The sequence below is a fragment of the Corylus avellana genome, chromosome ca3 (assembly GCF_901000735.1).
Source record: "Corylus avellana chromosome ca3, CavTom2PMs-1.0".
In the NCBI taxonomy this organism is placed as follows: Eukaryota; Viridiplantae; Streptophyta; class Magnoliopsida; order Fagales; family Betulaceae; genus Corylus; species Corylus avellana.
This window is the reverse complement of record NC_081543.1, coordinates 30,526,310-30,544,839: the sequence shown is the minus strand read 5'-3', so window position 1 is coordinate 30,544,839 and position 18,530 is coordinate 30,526,310. Positions and strand designations below refer to the sequence as shown.

General features: G+C 34.8%; 3 protein-coding genes across 6 annotated transcripts in view; 1 reads left to right on the top strand and 2 right to left on the bottom strand.

Annotated features, from left to right (window-relative positions):
• Window positions 1-334: 334 nt before the first annotated feature.
• LOC132176289 (uncharacterized) lies at window positions 335-8,157 on the top strand. 3 transcript variants are annotated; one of them, XM_059588454.1, is made up of 15 exons: window positions 335-541; window positions 1,426-1,660; window positions 1,784-1,855; window positions 2,220-2,294; window positions 2,529-2,626; window positions 2,900-3,143; window positions 3,535-3,609; window positions 4,425-4,522; window positions 4,799-5,042; window positions 5,731-5,828; window positions 5,958-6,093; window positions 6,287-6,403; window positions 7,065-7,325; window positions 7,422-7,483; window positions 7,963-8,157. In XM_059588454.1, the coding sequence occupies exons 1-15, from the start codon at window positions 437-439 to the stop codon at window positions 8,140-8,142; spliced, it is 2,100 nt and encodes a 699-aa protein (XP_059444437.1). In that variant the 5' UTR covers window positions 335-436; the 3' UTR covers window positions 8,143-8,157. The 3 variants fall into 3 exon arrangements, with proteins under 3 accessions (XP_059444437.1, XP_059444436.1, XP_059444434.1); XM_059588453.1 differs by having other exon boundaries at window positions 1,426-1,666; window positions 1,787-1,855; XM_059588451.1 differs by having other exon boundaries at window positions 1,426-1,666.
• Window positions 8,158-8,520: 363 nt separating this feature from the next.
• On the bottom strand, window positions 8,521-13,340 carry LOC132176420 (protein ABIL2-like). 2 transcript variants are annotated; one of them, XM_059588615.1, is made up of 10 exons: window positions 13,007-13,340; window positions 11,932-12,057; window positions 11,399-11,481; window positions 11,080-11,233; window positions 10,540-10,639; window positions 10,357-10,437; window positions 9,653-9,698; window positions 9,482-9,570; window positions 9,235-9,332; window positions 8,521-8,936 (listed from the first exon to the last, which is right to left on the bottom strand). In XM_059588615.1, exons 1-10 carry the CDS (start codon window positions 13,013-13,015, stop codon window positions 8,781-8,783), a joined length of 942 nt encoding a protein of 313 aa, XP_059444598.1. In that variant the 5' UTR covers window positions 13,016-13,340; the 3' UTR covers window positions 8,521-8,780. The 2 variants fall into 2 exon arrangements, with proteins under 2 accessions (XP_059444598.1, XP_059444599.1); XM_059588616.1 differs by having other exon boundaries at window positions 11,932-12,054; window positions 13,007-13,339.
• Window positions 13,341-14,297: 957 nt separating this feature from the next.
• The window catches only part of LOC132174406 (uncharacterized), a 5,932-nt gene continuing 1,699 nt past the window's right edge, over window positions 14,298-18,530 (bottom strand). Inside the window, exon 4 of the mRNA XM_059586066.1 lies at window positions 14,298-14,359. Coding sequence (XP_059442049.1) covers window positions 14,298-14,359 — 62 coding nt within the window. The remainder of the gene's footprint in view (window positions 14,360-18,530) is intronic.

The following is an 18,530-nucleotide window of genomic DNA, read 5'->3' as shown; positions in this document are numbered from 1 at the left end:
TATTTCGTGTTAGGTTCGGATTATGTTGAGACATACGTATAAAACTATATAAAACAATCACAACTGAACTATTTAATTTAACGTGTCATATTCCTTAACCATAACATATTAATTGTCAGCTCTAGAGTGAAAGTGGAGAAACCGATATTGGGCCGTTTGGGATCTGCTCTGGCGGTCACCTGTTGGCCCTGTTAATGTACGTGCCACAGGCCCATAAATGAATCGCTTATTCAAAAGCCCATCTATTTGCCATAAATCACGAAGTTGCATTTAAACGACGTCGTCTTCGTCCGCAATTCCAAGAACCCAAGCCATTCCCGCCAAAGAACCAAAAGAAAACTTTCTCTCTTCGATTCTTCTAACCCTTTGGGGCTCCGAGTTTCCATTTTTTTTTTCCCGGTCAATTTGGTTGGCTCTCAGATCATTGACTGTGACAATGGCGAATATGAAGCGCTGGATCGTGACCTACACAAAGCACACGAAGCAGAAGCGCAAAGTTTACCAGGACGGTTTCTTAGAGCTCGACATCTCTACCAACAAGGTTTTTTTTTTTTTTTTGAATTCTTTAATTATCAGATTTGACGAGAATTTTGACTTGGATTTTAGCGCAAAATTTTTGAGCTCAAATGATTTGAGTTTTATGGAAATGAGTGTAAACTGTGTAATCAATGTGCGTATAAACTTTGAAAATGCTGTTCATTTTCTGGACCGAAATCGAAGATCTGAAACTGCATTTATCTTGTATTTCTATGGCTTTGCTAAAGAGTTATGTTTTGTGTTTTTCTTGAAAATTTTGGTGGAATTATTGAGCGCTTTAAATATTTGCGTGAAGCAGAAAGATTGCTGGTTTGGATAACTCTAAGGTGGAGTTCTTATTCTTAAGATTCTAAGCATTATTTTTTTAATTAAATCAAGTTAAATCATTAATTATCCTAAAAAATTAATATGTTTAAAAAGAATAATTTTAGTTATTTAAGCTTTCTTCCTGTGAGCTCAAAATATATCTTGTGAAGGCCAACATATAGAATATGTAATTGAAATTGGATACAAATTATAGAGAATGTTCGAATTTAGGATCTATACCATGTTAAATTAAGACTTATTCCAAAAATTTAAAATTATGAAAAATAATAAATTTAATTATTTAATTAATATTTATACAAATCACTCAGATTTTGTCACCTCAGAATGCAATTTAGTGAGTGAGGTACAATGAATTAAAGAAAAATTAAGAATCTTCCAGAGGTGATAAATGCTGAGATGGGCAAAATCTGAACCAGTTGATTTATAAATAATGAATAATGGCTAAGATTTGAAGAATTCCACCTTGGATTTACCTTAGAAAATCTGGAGGACACTAATCAGAGGGTTTTTTTTTTTGTTGGGGGGTCCTTTGTTGCTTACTCTGTGAATTGGTGCACACAGATCATACTCTATGATGATTGCGAGAGGCTCTTGGAATGCAGGATCGCGAAGAAGGATGAAGTAGTTAGCTCTGGTGAAACACTGACATTCAATGCTTATCTTGTTGATGTGGGTGATCCTGAGGGAGATCATAAGCCTCTATCTGATTTGAATTCACAAGGAAGTGATAAGAAAATCACTGAGAAACCCGGTTTGCTGAAAAGACAAAAGTTCAGGAATCATTCGGTTTCTTTTGGTATTGGTATTGCCATAACAGTTTCTTCCTTAAGGGTTTCTTATTTTTTGCTTAAGAACCTTTTTTAGTGCATTTTTGGTGTTCTTTTCTCTTTTATTTTATTATTTTTTTCTTTTTGTTCAGAAGATAGAAAGAATGATGTGGAGAAGAATAAAGCACGACCAACTTTGAGCCCTTCGCATAAAATTATCAGAGGTTAGCATATTGACTCACATAAACATGATCATTAATTTAAAACAGCATTTGATGTCTGCGTTTGTCATAATTCCTAGTCAAGTTGTCCAGGCTAGTATAAGAGGATATTTGGTATATGTTGCATAAATTAATGGATCATATTTGAGGAAGTATAGAGCAACTGGTCAACCTAACTTTTTGGTGAAAAAATCCAGTTCAGATGCAATTTTACTTTATCATTGGCTTTTACAGTTAAGACACCAGTTGTTTGAGTCACTCGGAATGTGAGGATTCCCCACATAAAAATGGCATTTTGCATTACATTAGCATTGTACGTACATGAGCTTATTGCCTGCCATACTTCTAAAAGTTGCTTGCGGTTCAGAGTTCAAGAAGAGCGAACTGCACAAGTATAAAGCACCTCAGAGTAGTCCAGATACAACAAAACCAAGTATCGCAGGTTAGTTTGTGAATTTGCTGCTGTACCTTCGATGGTCACGTTCTTTTTTTGTGCAATGGCTACTATGACTTACAAAATTATGTCATTCCTATAATGGCAAGAAGCTGATTAATTGTCAAACTCGTACTAGTTGCTTCATGTTACATGCCCCCGGGATTCATTGCATTCTGTTATGTATATTCCTTTCTCCTATTTTTGTTTTACCTGTTTAACGTGCTACCCTTTGCAATGTAGAATGGCAGGTTCTGTACACTACTCAAGTAACTCAAAAGGCCAAAAAGTATCATGATGGCTTCTTGCGGCTTTCAGCATGTGGATCCCTTGGGAGGCAGGTTGGCTTTCCTATTTCCATTAAATTTCTTTTTCGCAAGTCCAATCATCATGTTTGTTGATCTCAATAAGTAAACCATTCTATAAATCAGCCATTCTCCAGGTCCTCTTCTAAGTTGTTAACTATCTTTTTCCTGTTAGTGACTCCTTAAATTGATCCTCAATGATGTCAGTAGACATCTTTGTTTAGTGATTCATGTGATGCAGAGAGGTTCACTTTATTTTGATGGAAAACAGCTGACCCTAACATTCTCTTTTTTGGGGTCTCTATTCAGGTCATGCTGTTTGATGCTAGCAAGAAACTCTTAAATAGCAGGTTCCTTAAAAAAGATGAAGTAATAAGGTCGGGTGAATCGATAGCTTTTGATGCACATTTGGTTGAACTTGGAGAACCTGATGGAGAACTTAAACCTTTTATGGATTCGAATGTTCAAAGAGACAATTGCAATGTTGCTAAAGAAACCGGGACAATGCATAGACAAGAGAACTATGTTGACCTCAGTAAACATGTTGAAAAAGGTTGGAGAGTTTGAACATTAATTCTTCTTATTTTTTCATCTTGCACAATAATTGTTTCATAAATTCTTCCTCCTTCAATTGCTTTAAAGTACACTCACCTTTTCTATCTCCCTTTGTCATATTGATAAAGTCCAGTATGACACTTGTCTTCTATGCCCTTATAATCGAAACATTTGTCTGTTTTTTAAGGATTTGTAACTTTTGTCTTGGGTTTGTGTTTCAGATATCTGCACACTCTGAGGGCCTCTCAGCTAATCCCTTTAAAAAAAGCAACCCACCCCCCCTCACCCTTCTTTTTGGTGTTGGCCCTAAAATTTAGTTTTGTTCCCTTACATATAATACTAAATATGAGACTCCATTGACATAACATCATAGCTGATTTTTGCTTCAGAGTTCGAGAAGAGTAAACTGGACAAGCATGGGGCACCAGAGAGTAGTCCAGATAAAGCAAAGCTTACCTTAAGAGGTTAGTTTGTGAATTTCCTGCTGCACTTATATCAGTTAAAGACCCTTGAGAGCTTGTCAGCGGAGTTTTTGGTCCTAAAAGTGGCCGCGCAACTCAAAGTCATTGTTAAATTGTCAACAGTTATAGGTTAATTACCTTGGATCAGGTGGGTGGGATTGGGGTTGGTCTTAAGTTCAAATCTTGCTTATAAAAACTAATAAAGTCTTAATTGAAATGAACTGAAGTAAAACATTTCACCAAGCATGTTCCTCATCCATGTTTCATATTGTATGTTGTACATAGAAGTTCGATTGGAATGCTTTATGAATGAAAATAATGCTAAGCAACAGTTCACTACTGTGTAATTGAGCTGTTCATATTCATCATGTATAATGTTTTACATTTATAAGGCCATAGCCCATAGGAATCAATAATCTTGTGTTATGTTTGAAGCTGACAGCTATTTATATGCGGTTGTTGTATGGAGACCAATTTCTGATGCAGACATAATTGTGAATGTCATGCACTGACATTGCAGCATGTCAAAAGATTAATATATGAGAATAATGGAACCCAAATAGTTCTGTTAGGAGTCTAGCATTTACACAAATTTGACTAGCTTAATTTCATCAACATGTTTCAAATCATCAGGACAATCGAAACAACAGAACACCCAATTGTTTGTTTGATTATGTCTTATATTTTATTATCATTAACTTTATATTGCAGGAGTGTCATGGATCTCCCTAGGGATTTATTGCATAGGACTTCTTCAATCTTTTCCTTTTTCTGTGTTTTTTGGGTCCCAGGTTAACATGTTCTCTTTGTAATGACAGAATGGCAGGTCCTGTACACTACACAATTAACTCAAAAAGCGAAGAAGTATCACGATGGTTTCTTGCGACTTGCAATCTGCGGCTCCCTGGGGAGGCAGGTTGATTATCAGAGCTATAGTCGTTCTTATTCACATGATAATTATCTTGCTTGTTCGTCTTGACAGATAACATATTTCATAAATCTTTTCTCATCATTAGTTTTTTCAGTTTTACCTGTTACCCACTCCATATCTGACTAATCAACCATGCAATTGCACATCACTTGTTATGTACTATAATTAATTGCAGATAGATTGACTTCAATTAATTTCCTTCGTTTCACTGGCTTTCTGTCCATATTGGTTCTTACACTTCCTTTTTGTGTCCCTGTTCAGGTGTTGCTATATGATGCAAGCAGGAAACTTTTAGGTAGCAGGTTTCTAAAAAAATATGAAGTTATAAAATCTGGTGAATCAATAGAATTGGATGGTCATTTGATTGAAATTGGGGAACTTGAAGGAAACCGTGAACCTCTAATGGATTTGAATATTCAAGTGAATGATGGCAATATTATTCAAAAATCAGGGTTGATGCATGGGCAACAGGTGTGTCGTACAGACAAAAAATCTGTTGTAAAAGGTTAGTATGATTAGTTTTTCATCAACTTGGTATTTTTCTCATGGTGATTGTTTAATAGTGGTCTCCCAGGAAGAAAAAAAATATAAAGATAAAATCTATTGTTTTGTTTTTATGGCCATCTGAATTCTTTGAAGATATCTATCGACCTTCCCTGTAATTGCTTGGTTTCATCTATCAGCATTGCATGTAACATCTATCCTGCGATCTCTTATAGTTCTGATTTCCATCTTAACACCTATGTTAAATATTTTCCCATTCTCCTAATTAGCCTTCTTGTGATCTTTCAAAGTGGTAAGCATTCACTTTTTGACATGGGCTACAGCCCAAAATGAAGCTTTGTAACAATTTTTTTTTTTTTTTGGTTCACTGCTGCTCCTTAAAAAAAATTCAATGGTTATGATCTGAAATAATGCTCATAATGGTCTTTGTAGTCTCAAAGACTGGTCTTATCTCAATATATAAATTAGAAAAATTGAGAATCATGTAGGTCAGGAAATTAGATTGCTTAGCTTACAACAGATTATGCGCAATAGTGCATATTTTGGTATTTGTTTCATTTTGCAGGTATAAAAGAGCGACACTTTGTATTTATATCTGAACTTCTACAAGTACCTTCCAGTTATATTGTGAGTGTTGTCCGACAGCTTTCCCTCATGCTGTCATTTGACTCATTTTCTTTGCAATGCAGAATGGCATGCTCTATATACTAGTCAGATAGTTCGAAGGAGCAAGAAGTATCACAGTGGAATCCTGAAAGTTTCATTTTGTGGTTCTTTCCAGATGCAGGTGTTTGTTTTTTCCTATCCCTTTTGAATTTGATTTAAGTTCCCTGCCATATGTATGGAGGTTATACTGTAGATGGTAATCAGAGGCAATCATTCCTTTACAAATAAGTAATACTGTCAAGTATGACAGGTTACCTTACTAAATGAAGATAAAACCATCCTGAGCCGTAAATTCCTCAGTTTATCGGAAGATGTGAGAACAGGAACTCTGCTGGAACTACCCAAATATTTGGTGGAGGTTGGTGAGCCATGTGTAAGTCCTGAAGGTATGATCTGCTATAAAAAAGCTAATTTTGAGTTCTCATATATCTTTTTGTTGGGTTGTTGAAAGCTATGCTAACTGGCATCTTCAGTATTATTTGAGTTTTGGTATTGGCTCTAGTTCTTTTTTATTTTCATTTTGATGTTCGCACAGGTCTTGATCTCCCCTCAAGAAAATATTTTGGATTGAATGTACAGGAGCACCCCAAAACAATGCTTGTTTAGAAAAAGACGCGGTTTCAAAGTTTAGCGTCTCTAGTGTAGATGAGATCAAATTAAGCCGGAGAGTTCCTCCAAACAAGCCAATACGTGATGGTGGGTTAAAGGTTATTTGGTGCTTCACAGAACATTGTGAAATTTGAAAAGTTGTCTTCCTTCTGTCGTTTTTTTTTTTTTTTTTTGGTTTTGTTTTGTTTTTGTTTTTGTTTTTTGTGGCACTTCGATTTTGTTTACATAATACAAGTTTCTGCATATCTTGCTATCCTATGTAATAACAGTTTTACAGAGTTTTAGATATACAATTTGTTGCAGTTAATTGCTATGTTTCTGCTACATGGGTCACATAAATTTCAAGTAAAATGGTGGGTTGAGTTTATTGGCTTCTTGCTACTCATTGGATGTTTCATTTAACTTTTGTAGGCATCTCTAGAATTCTTTTATGCTTTTGACAATTTGAGTTGAGGCAATGAGTGTTCTACTAAATTATGAGGTCATAGGGCATCCGTTTCTGTCTCACTTTTTTATCAGTCATTAATACACCATGCACTCAAAGGAAATTGAGGATTGTCTGTATATCTCATACGATCGAATGTGCAATGGCATCAGAGTCATTGCAGACACATACTCTGTTTATGTCATGTTCTAGGCTGGATTGCTTTAAAGGCAATTTGAGAGTTTACGAGGCTGCATTTCTGATATCAACTCATCGCTGTATTAAACCTATCTGCCAGTGATTTTCTTGTTTGAATTTGTGCAGCCCATCAAATCTTGTCCAACCTCCAAAAACCTATGGCTCAGGAAAGCAATGTTGCAGACTATATGGATAATAGCACAATGGAAATGGGTTCCTCTATCAAGGAGCCTCAAGTTGCAGACACTGTTTTACTGGATTTTCCTGAAGATATTCAACCACCAAGAGCATCTTTGCAACATCATGAATCAAGTGAAAATGTAGGCATTTGGGAATCTAGTGAAAATATAGACATTGGGAACTCTCCTGATCTTATATCTTGTGAAGGTAAGTTTTAATGTAACTTTGTGCATTTTGCATTTTCCTATTCTAAACTTTGATGTCTTAACTATATGAGAACTTGAACTGAATTGAATTCTGCAGCTATATCTAGTCGTAATGGCAGTGAATTGTCCAAGGATGTCGATCTTGATAACTCCCACCAGGTCCGGGCCATAATTCTCTTTAATATCACTATTAGTCACTTTCCTACTTTTGTTTGGATCCTAGATCACTAAACCTACTCTGTATATAGATCCTTAAATTTGTATAGGTCCAGTCCCGAGAGGGTTCTGTTGTCTTTAGTTGTATCAATATCAGCACAAAAAGGAAAATTTACATTAGGTGAAGCCCAAGATTAATATTGCAGTAAATCTTTAAGAATATGAACCCTCAGAGGTGTGAAAGGATTCATGTAATCAAACTCAACTCACGGTTTTATATTGTTGAGTACGTCTGGAACCCAATACTCATGTGATGTCTAAGGTAGCCTTTTTATCCTACATATATATCTACATAAAACCAGTCTACAGTTTTTCTTTCTTTTTTGTTATAGATTTTATTTTATTTTATGAAGTTCATTGTCTGTGGAACTCTTCGGCTTGGTTTAGAAATAATGTATTTTGTTGCAATTTGTGTGGTATAGCCTTGTTTGGACAAAGTTGAGGCTGGGCCTCAAAGGTGTGATGGAGCTTTCCCTTTTGGTAAATCAATCTCGACTCCTTGTGCTTCTTATGACCCTGTCGATGACGTAAAGAAGACTTCAAAGGAGCATACATGTACAAGGGAGATAGAAGAGCCTCCCAGTTTTGATCTAGGATTTTGAACAGCAGGTGATATATAGCGCCCTAGTTTACAAACTTTGTATGTCATATTAGAAAGCATACTAATCAAAATAATTGAAATACCATGCATCTTTATATTGTTAAGAGTGTAAAAGATAATGCCATATCAAGACAGTGAGAGATAGTTACCATTTTCTTCTATGCTTACTAGCAGACTTCAGCATTCAAATTGGAATCAAAACACTATACATTAGGGTTTCATTGCACAAATCATAAAACTAAAGACAGATGAAAATGAAGAGGGCTCCGATGTGATCTACCTGCCCGAGTAGGTGGCCCTATTGAGGCCTTCTCTCATTTAGACTCGTGACTGAATTGCAGCCAATGCCAATCCATTTTAAACCATGAAACTATAAGCATATTAAAGCACCCTATTTTGTGCAATATACGTGAACTATGAAAAGTTTATACATGCAGTTCCCCAAAACATTCAAATCAGATTTGATCAATGTGAGACTTGAAATGTAGGGAGATGCTTTGTACAAGTTACAAATGAAAGGAAGCATTGGTGACAAGTTGTAATGTCTGGTAAGAAAGGCATGGAGAAACCATAAACAGTACATATTGTAAGCTTCCTAACATGCTGCTTTCTGTTCTTCCTTTCAATTCTCTCATCCAACTATTTGTATAATATGCCTTCTCTTTTGGACTTGTGCATGCTTAGCAAGGCCTTAAACAGCCCTTTGCTTTTGCCAGAATTTTGTACAATAGCTTTAGTCCCTTCTCTTTCAGCATGAATAGACAATGAAACTGATCTCCGGGGCTCTGATGCGTACTGCAAAAAATAAAACATGTTTTTTTTTTTTGGAATTTAGAAGTTTATTGCATTTATCAGCCGATCCCCTAGAATTTCCTATTAAAATCTAAAGAATTCTGGTAACAAATAAGAGAGGAGGTGCGGGGCTTAAGCGAGTCTCGCAACCCCAGGGACCCATCCGGGCATCCCAAGCCATGCATCCCTCTCATTCCCTATCCAAATTTCTTGAAATTCGGGCAGCGACTGTCACATATTATTATCTACTTTTAGAGCAACCGGTGTGTTTTATTCAACATTGGTGGTTTTTCATGCTTACCCGTTTATTGGCAGTAGAATAGTTCGTAGCAGTTGATCTCCTAACAAGAGATCCGGAACGTATAAATGGAAAGCGATATGGTGAGACTGATCGGTTCTCTGATTTTATGAGAAAAGATTATGATCAGTACATAATATGCAACAAAGACTCTAAACCACACAATCAAGTACACCTATCAACATGTGAGATGATATATTGTTTATTACATTGTAATTCCCATAATAAGAACAAAACCATTTGCACAAACCTCTTGCTCTGCATGATGCAACTTTTGTAAACTGGAAAGTTTCAGGTCTTGAGGAAGATTGTGGAGACCATAACGCAGAGTGGCTTTTTCTGTATTAGAATTTTTTTACAGATAGAGCATGAGCTTAGAAAAGTTTACACAAAAATAAACTAAGGTAGTGCCAACATCTACCTGATTACTGTTGCAGGGGTCTCACTAGTTGCGTGAACAGCTTTGCCTATAAATCCAAAAAGACAACTGATCAGCTTTTCCTAGTAGCAAGTATGATGGGCATTAGTTAGAGCCGATAATTTTTGGCATGATTCACAAATCCGATATAAATCTAACACAAAATTAGCAGGTTAGGGTTGAGAAATATAATCCGTTTAATGAAATATGTTGGATTAGGGTTGACCTATATATAGTCTTATACACATTTAACACAAAATTAACATATTAGAATTGAGAAGTCTGACTTGTTTAATTAAATTGATCGGTTTAGGGTTGACCAATATAGTCTTATTCCCATGCCTCACATGACCCAAACCTAACACACAAATACGAATGATCACCCCTATTTAGTAATGCTACTTCTCAAATTGTCGAGGTGTTTTTAGGTAATAAAAAATGAGACTATTTTGCTATCTTATTGTAATAAATAAATCTTAACTATGATTCAAATGTGATGATGACATGCTTATTGAATGCAGTACTGCTAGGAACACTACAACTTATACTACAAGTCTCTTACAAACTGAAGTGGCAGTCCACCTGGCATTTACTACATTTAAAAACTGATGTGGGACATTCATTTTCATAAAATATGGACTATCACGTGAATTTGTAACTATCGTAAAAGATGTAGTACTTCAAATGTCGCGGAAAAGATGTAATACCACTTCCAAACTGACATAAGTGCTCTTTAGCATTGTGATGTGTCGGCTGAGAGTGGCCAACAGCATCCGTGGTTGTCCCAGCTGAACAAAGCAAAATTGGCATGACCATTAACACCCACAAATATAAGCTTCCAAGTGCTGTAAATTAGGGCAAAATGAAATAGCAGAGAAGAATGTATTTGCCTGGAATGATGTACCGCTTATGATGCTTGGGAAATTCTAGAGCCAATGATTGTAGGAAAAGGCCCCCACTATCTCTGAAGTATTGGCATGTTCGGAGTCTCTGCGATTTTTCCAGCAAATATTTTTTAAGTTAAAACAAGGTTAAATTAGGATTATAACAAGTTAAAATTATGACTCCCCATGACACTAAATTTTAATTTGTAATCCAACCACAACGTGATTTTGACGTGTTGTTAGAATATTAATTAAATGATTAAATTTACTTCTTTCTATAAGCTTTAACTTTTGGGATAAGTGGTGATTTAACATAGTATCAGAGCAAATGTCCTGAATTTGAATCTCAACTCCACAATTCACCTCTATTTCAATTAAATATTGCACATGTTAGACCTCCCTTATTAAGAGAACGTGAGAGAGCTTTTAGGATAAGTGTTGACTTAAGATGAATGAGAATCATAGGTGTGGAGGACAGGCTTCTATAAAGAAAGTTTGTACCAATATTCATATGCTGACAGACAGAAAAGTGAACAAAAGGAATACCTGTTCAAGGCAAGAGAACCTAAGCTCAGTTCTAGATAGTTCACAGATCTTTTCATCCAAAAATCCATTAACCTTATATGCCACAGAACCCAAGTGGTCCACAGTATTGACGATAGCTTTAATGGCATAATCTTTCAAGTTCTCCACCAGTACTCTATGCACATTTTTTTGTTAAAGTACAGAGTTAATCTTCTCAAATGTAAAACTAAGAAAAAGACAGAAGCAGAAGTACCCCATTTCTCAGATACTGCATTAACTTTCTGTTCAGAAAACAGAAATGAAAATGAAAAAAAAAAAAAAAAAACTTGGGATGACTCACAGGTGATTTTGATCTTCTTTGCTGTAAGCTGCTTCAAAATGCTCTGCTGCTGAGTACAACTGTTTCCTCAGATCCTTCAATTCCTAAAATACATTTGCAGCACACTGTTACATATATTTGCTTGAATTGAAGTATCACTAACTTGAATGCAAATGAACATGATACATTCTTCAATGGGATTATTCAAGTTTCTAACATGGGGCCGTTACAAGATTGATAAATATGATAGTTCACAAAAATTAAATGGGAATTCTAGCATGGGACATTATATTCCTCAATGGGTAATGTTGGGGGGAATAAACTCAAAATTTTGAAGGTGAGAGACCTAGATGTTGTAGTTTTTTTTTTTTTTTTTGGTAACATTGTAGGGCTTGAGTCCAAAAATATTATATCAGTCACTCTGTTTTTTTTTTTTTTTTTTTGGGCTAATATTTGAAGTGAAATTATGTCTTGGGTGAAACTCCACAGGTAAATAATGGTATGAGTAAGAAAAGATTAGCCCAACTCAAAATAAATTGTTAGAGAGAACAGACCTTGAGGCTATCAGAAAAGAATAACCTCTTCTGCATGAAGAGTTCATCATTGTGGGAAGCTTCTGGCTGTGCAGAAACAGAAGAGGGAGACTTCATACTTTTCATGAAATGAGTGCTCTTGGCCTGCTAAAACAATGAAAACCAAAACCAACATTCAAAATCTGTTTGACCTAACCTCAAGGGTTGGAGCCACACCCACGGGCAAAAATTCGAGCTTTTTTGGTAGCTCTATACAAACAATTTTTTGGAGCCACGCCCATGGGCAAAAATTCAAGCTTTATCCAACCTTTGTGGAGGGGGGCTTTACCCAATTTTGTTTGAACTATCTGAAGTGCCTCTAAAATTATTAAAAAAAAAAAAAAGGTTTGAAAGGGGTGACCGCACCCCTGTGAGTGCTGTTTGGCCAGCTCCTATTTTAACCACTACTCATAGCTGAGGGGTGGTTCGGCCACCCCCTTATCGGTTGAGGGGTGGTCGAACATTTCCACGGCTTGTAAGGATTGTTCAGCCACCTCCTATTTTAATTTTAAGGTGGTACGATTACCATCCTATTCAATTTTTGGGGCCTTGTTCTGTTTTTGGGGTGGTTGAACCACCATCACAACCTGTGGCGAGTAGTTGGCCACTCCCTATTCCATTTTGGAGGTGATAAAACAAAGCTACTCAACTGGGCAAGGTATAAAAAGGCAATAGAAAGTAGAGTTCATATCAGAAAAAGAGACGCACAAAGAAGTAAAGTTCAAATTAACTTTGCAAAAAGAAGTTCATATTATTCTGCAACTATCTGAGAAGGAAACTTCACTCATTATTGTGTTCTCAACTGGGCCTATAATAAAATATCCCTTTGTTGAGATAGTTCTTGTTTTATTTTTTATTTTTTGTTTTTTGTTTTTTGTTTTATCACTTTGTATAAACCAAATTAGAAACAAAAACATATGATTTGTGATCAGTCTTCCGATCAATCAGGCAGAGACAGGAAGTGTAGAAGGAATTAAAGATCAAATAAAATACGATAAAAGAACCAAGAAATGATGAGATAAAGAGCATATATATATACATACACACACACACACACCTGGGTCATCCTTGTTCGTGCTGTGGAGCTGCAAGCCAAAACCCACCTCCCAGTGAAGCTCAAGACTCTAAATAACCATCCAAATGCTCAATAAGACGCCAACAGAAGTATAGTTTATCTTTTTTCACATAAAAAAACTCTCAGCAAACGACAGAAGCTAGAGTTAATCTTTTTCTGATCAGGACTGAACACAGAGAGAGAGAGAGAGAGAGAGAGAGAGATATAGTGAATTATTGAGGAAGAGACTTTGATGAGTAAGAGCAGTAAGTAGGATAAGGCAGGTTAGTGAGAACCATTTGCTATTGGAGCACGGGATATATATGAATTATGAAAGCAAAAAATGATTCTTCCTGAAACTGAGTAGTCACCCATTTTTGTCAAATTGCATAGAATGGCTTCCCTTGAAGACAAGTCATGGTGCGGTTATCGACAAAATTGGGACCCCCCCAATTGCAGGAAAATAACAAGTCTTAAATTCTAATCACATCGATTCATGGAGTCCTTGTGGGGTTAGCTAGCAACTTTGCCTGCTCATTTAATTTAATTTGGTGAGGAAAACATGCAAAGTTGTGATTTTGCCGGCCAAACATATGATTTTTAAATAAAATCGTAAAAAGTGTCCCGTTTAAAAATGCGTTTGAAGAAAAATAAAGCAACGAGTGCGTTTTTAATATGATTTTAAAGATAATTTTTCCATCGTTTCTACTAAAACCAATATCATTACATTTATATCATATAAGTCCAAGACTTGGATATATAGAATCCTCAATCACTATTATTATGATGATCTCTTCATAAATTTTGTCCGTTTCTCACTCTTGCTTTTGAACATATAACTAATTTTTATTATAATACAAAATTCTCAATAAAACTGACAAAATTAATAATAATAGAAAAGGATAATAATAATAGAGTGATTGAGGAGTCTATATGTAAGGGTTGGATTTATATATAATGATTTTGGTTTTGTTTTTGAAGGTTGTTTTTTTGTTTAACAGAATATTATGATGTAACATGACAATGAAAATTCTTTTTGTATTTGAGTGATTTGATAATATTTTGTTTTAAGAATAAAAATAAAAGAACAAAAATTTAAAGGATTAAAGACTATACATATAGCTTGTCACCAACACTTTCAATGGCCACAGTTTCACGGCATTGAGGCACGGGTGGAGCACCCTTGTCTGCCCCTAAGGCAGGAAAGTCTATATCCATTTAATATGCCAATTGAGCTTTTTTCACCATTTGAGACTACTTTCCTTGAGAACATCTTTCGTGCTAATAAGGCACTTCACTCTTGAATGCCCCTTCTCTCCGGGGCATCATCTTCCTTAATGCTAATCACGGTATCACCTACAAATAAGAGAAATGCTATTCACATCTTTTATCTGGCTATGTGAACGTGACAAGATGTAGTAGCCATTGAATAAGTTACTAGTAATAGAAACTTGGGTAATGAGTTAATCAATGAATTTTGCTCTTCAAATGACCAAAGTTTTCTCCAAACTGAAACAGATGAAATTCTTTTAAATTGATTTATTAAAGCATGTGATTCTCACGTCATTTTTTAATAAGATGGTCTATTAAACTAAATTAAGTTAGAAGAATTTTTCTCCAATTCAATTTGGAGAAAAACTTTGTCCGGCTTTTCAAAAGTCTTTGGGACAAATAGATATAATATGAGTGTGTTTATGTGAATAAACTGATACATAATTTTAGGTTTAGCAACATCTTAAGTAAGACTTGCATTTTTCTCAGGCACTAGAAACACAACTTCAGCGGCACTTTTCTGAATTCTGATTTCTTATTATATTGAGATTTACATCCAAGATCTTTACCAACTCATGTAAAGATATTATTTACGGATTCCAATTGTGACTTTATTATTTTTCTTATTTTACATCCGCTTTACTGTAAAGATTTCTTATTTTACAGATATTATACACCAAAAAAATATATATATATAGAAAAAAAATAATACCGAGCGGTTTCTTATATTATATTGAAAGTTACTCTAACCAGCACTGTCGCTCTTTGCCATGTCTGCTATTGCCAATGTACAACTTTTAAATAAAATTGTAAAAAGTGTCCCATTTAAAAATGCGCTAAAAAAAATAATAATAAATAAAAGCAATGAGTGCGTTTTTAATATGATTTTAGGGATAATTTTTCATCATATCATTACATTTATATCATATAAGTCCAACAATTGGATATATAGAATCCTCAATCACTATTATTATGATAATCTCTTCATCAATTTTGTCGGTTTCTTGCTCACTCTTTTTTGAAAGTATAACTAATTTTTATTATAATAAAAAATTCTCAGTAAAACTGACAAAATTAACACTAATCAGAAAATGATAATAATAGAGTGAACGTTGAGGATTAAATTTATATAATATTAAATATAATAATTTTGGTTTTGTTTTTATTTTTGGTCATCTAGTCGATTGAATCAATTAAAGATGGATTGATCTAGTTAAGATTGTTGAGGATTAGACATGTGAAGAGAGATGCGAGTTTAGTCACTCATAGTCTCACTAGAAAAAGCTATTTTAGATGTCATAGATAGAGTTTGGATTGAAAAATTTCAAGTTGTATTAATGGTAATGTAAATAGTGAGCAATATTATGCCCCTATTTGATTGATGATTATCAATAAAAATTGCAATTTGTTCAAAAAAAAAAAATTATTTATAATATTTCTTTATATTATGATATGGAGTTTGAGTTGAACAAATGTAATATGTGCGGAGATGGTTGAGAAAATGAGGCCTAGCATTTTTCTTTTAAAAATAGATTAATATCTATATTAAGTTTCTAAAATTAAACCACTTGCCATATTTCTAACTGCTTAATTAATATTTTACGTTTTCATGTCAGTACAACAATTGTTCTTGATGTAATTATGTTTAAAATTCATTTCTGGATTTTTTTTTTTTTTTGTTTAATTAAAGTCAGACTTGTTATCTCCGCACATGTAATTGTGGTTTGACAATAAAGAGAATTGTATATATTTCTCTGGTTTATGGTACTGCAGATTTGTTTTGGTTCTGGTTAGAGTTTGGGTGTATAGCAGATTGTAGTGTTTGTCGTTTGCTGTTTTTTGCAGCTTTAGGTCCAGCATTTTTTAAATTTGGAGTGTTTAGTAGCAAGTGCATATGCAGATTAAAGAATGAAGGTAATTATTATTATTATTTGGTCCTTAAATCAAAATTTCAAAACTTCTATCAGCTGTGACTTGTCGCTTCATTTCATTGGCCACGGTCTACATCACTCAAACAACTTCAAAACTATAGGTTATTTAAAACACGTTAACTTTTCATTTTCGGTTATGTTGTCAACTTGAAGCTGTCAATGGCTCAATGGTTTGGCTGCAAACTTTTGTATATGGTGATCCTAAAGGGTTGGGGTGGAAGCATTTATGGTCCCATTTTGGAAGTTTTAAACAGTCTGTTGGCAGGATCCCCTGATTTCATGTGGGTGACTTTAATTCTGTGTTTCATGTACATGAGCAATGGGGAACTTCAAATTTTAATGGTTATGATGTTGGTTTTGTGGAGTGTGCTAATAAAATGGAGCTGGTTGATTTAGCTTATTCAGGCTGTTTTTTGACATGGAACAATAACAGAGAAGGTGATGGTTTTGTTGCTAGGATGCTTGACAGAGTAGTGAGTAATGAGTATTAGATGGACTGTTTTGGACAAACTTCAGCAGTTTTCTTGGCTGCAGGAGTCTCTGATCAATCACCAGTTCTTATAACAGTTGGTAAGGCTCAAAGCTTTGGTCCAAAGCCCTTTAAAATTTTCAATTAATAAGCTTCAGGTTTGCTGAGCTCATGTAGCAAAAATATTGAATTTCTTGTTTTAGTGATAAGTCTCTGGGTTGCCTCCATTGCAATTATTGTCCACTTGAAGTAATTTGAAATCCTTTGCTTCAGCAATATTGAAGCTACGGCATTTGCTTATGAGTACTGAAAACTATTGATTAATTTTTATAAACATATGGACAGTTAATTGTATGAACTTTTAAGGTTTTTTATTTTTATTTTTTATAAGTAAAGTTGTATATATCAAAAAAACACAATGCGCCTCTAGGCACACAAAAAGTATACATAGAGAAACCCGCGAAAACCCACAATAAGACCCAAGATAAAAACCCATTATAAGCCTAAAGAAATCCTGACACCTAAAAAAGACCCCCAAAGTTACTGAAGCAAACCCATCAAACAATATTGCCCTAAAGAAAGAAGGGTGAACAATAACCACCCTGGGCTCTACAACCCAATATTCTTGCCCTCCCTCATCCACTCAAACAGCTATTTGGTAAAATACAATAATTTTTCCTTTTTCTTTTTCTTTTTTCTTTTGTTTTGATGAAACATTCTTTAATTTGTATATTTAAGAAATATATTTTTCGAACTTTTACCAAACAAATGTTCGTTTGTAGACCCTACATACAATACTTTTTTCAAACGTGGCTTCCACCAAATCAATTTTCAAGCTTTACTTCAAAACTCAAAATCCAAAACATTACTCAAAACTTTAGCAAACAGACCCTTTGTGTTTGCTTAAATAATGTCCATCTCCTAAGATGCCCACATCGATAACATGGATTGTCGACAATGTGAAGGCTAAATCTTTGTAGTATTTAAATGATCAAAATTCTTCGTCTCAACATTATGTTAATGGTTTGCTTTTGGGCGTCTTGACTTGCATTGACATTCTTTGCTTTAACATATGCAAATTCTCTTTCTTGTTACTGGCATTTCATCGTTATGTTTTATTTTTGGGTGAAAGAATAAGTTATAGAGATGGATATGTCAATATTATGCTTTGCTGGGAAGTCTTAACTTATGTTGTGTAAAACAGCTAGATAAAGTGGACATGGGAATGACATATGAGGAACTCTCCGTCAATGGAAGGTTGCGGAAAATTTTCCGTTGTGGTCCAGTATCTATGTTCCATGTCTGTTTTATGTTTCACTATTTCTCGTATGGAGCTTCAACGTTTTAACTTCCTCTTGAATTAGTCTATGATAGGGAATCACAAGGTAGTGTAATTAGGATAATCTTCTTGCTTGCTTCAGATCGCAAAATATTCTTTATGGAGTGCCTTATTTTTGGAATTGTCTTTGATCAGATCTTTATGGTTATCTAAAAATTGTAGTGGCAAAATAGAATTCTGGTAATAAAGGTCATCCAATCAAAGGATGCAATATCAGAGGATCCAAATGGGGCCGGAGATTTGCCAGAAAAAGGTTAATGGACACTTGCAGAAACCCTCCATTAATAATCAGACATCTCGAGGGTTGATATTCCATTTTTGAGTTCAAAACTCCTTTACATGAACTCTTTTCACATGGATGGCAGATGCCACCATACCTCATTCCCCCTTCTAATTTTATTGTTACTGTGCTTTTCTCAATTTTCTCTGAGTTTGTTCTCTATTTTTCTACTGGTTGTTTGCTTGGATTGTGCCCCCTTATCATCTTTCAATTATATTTTTATCGCTAACCGAGTT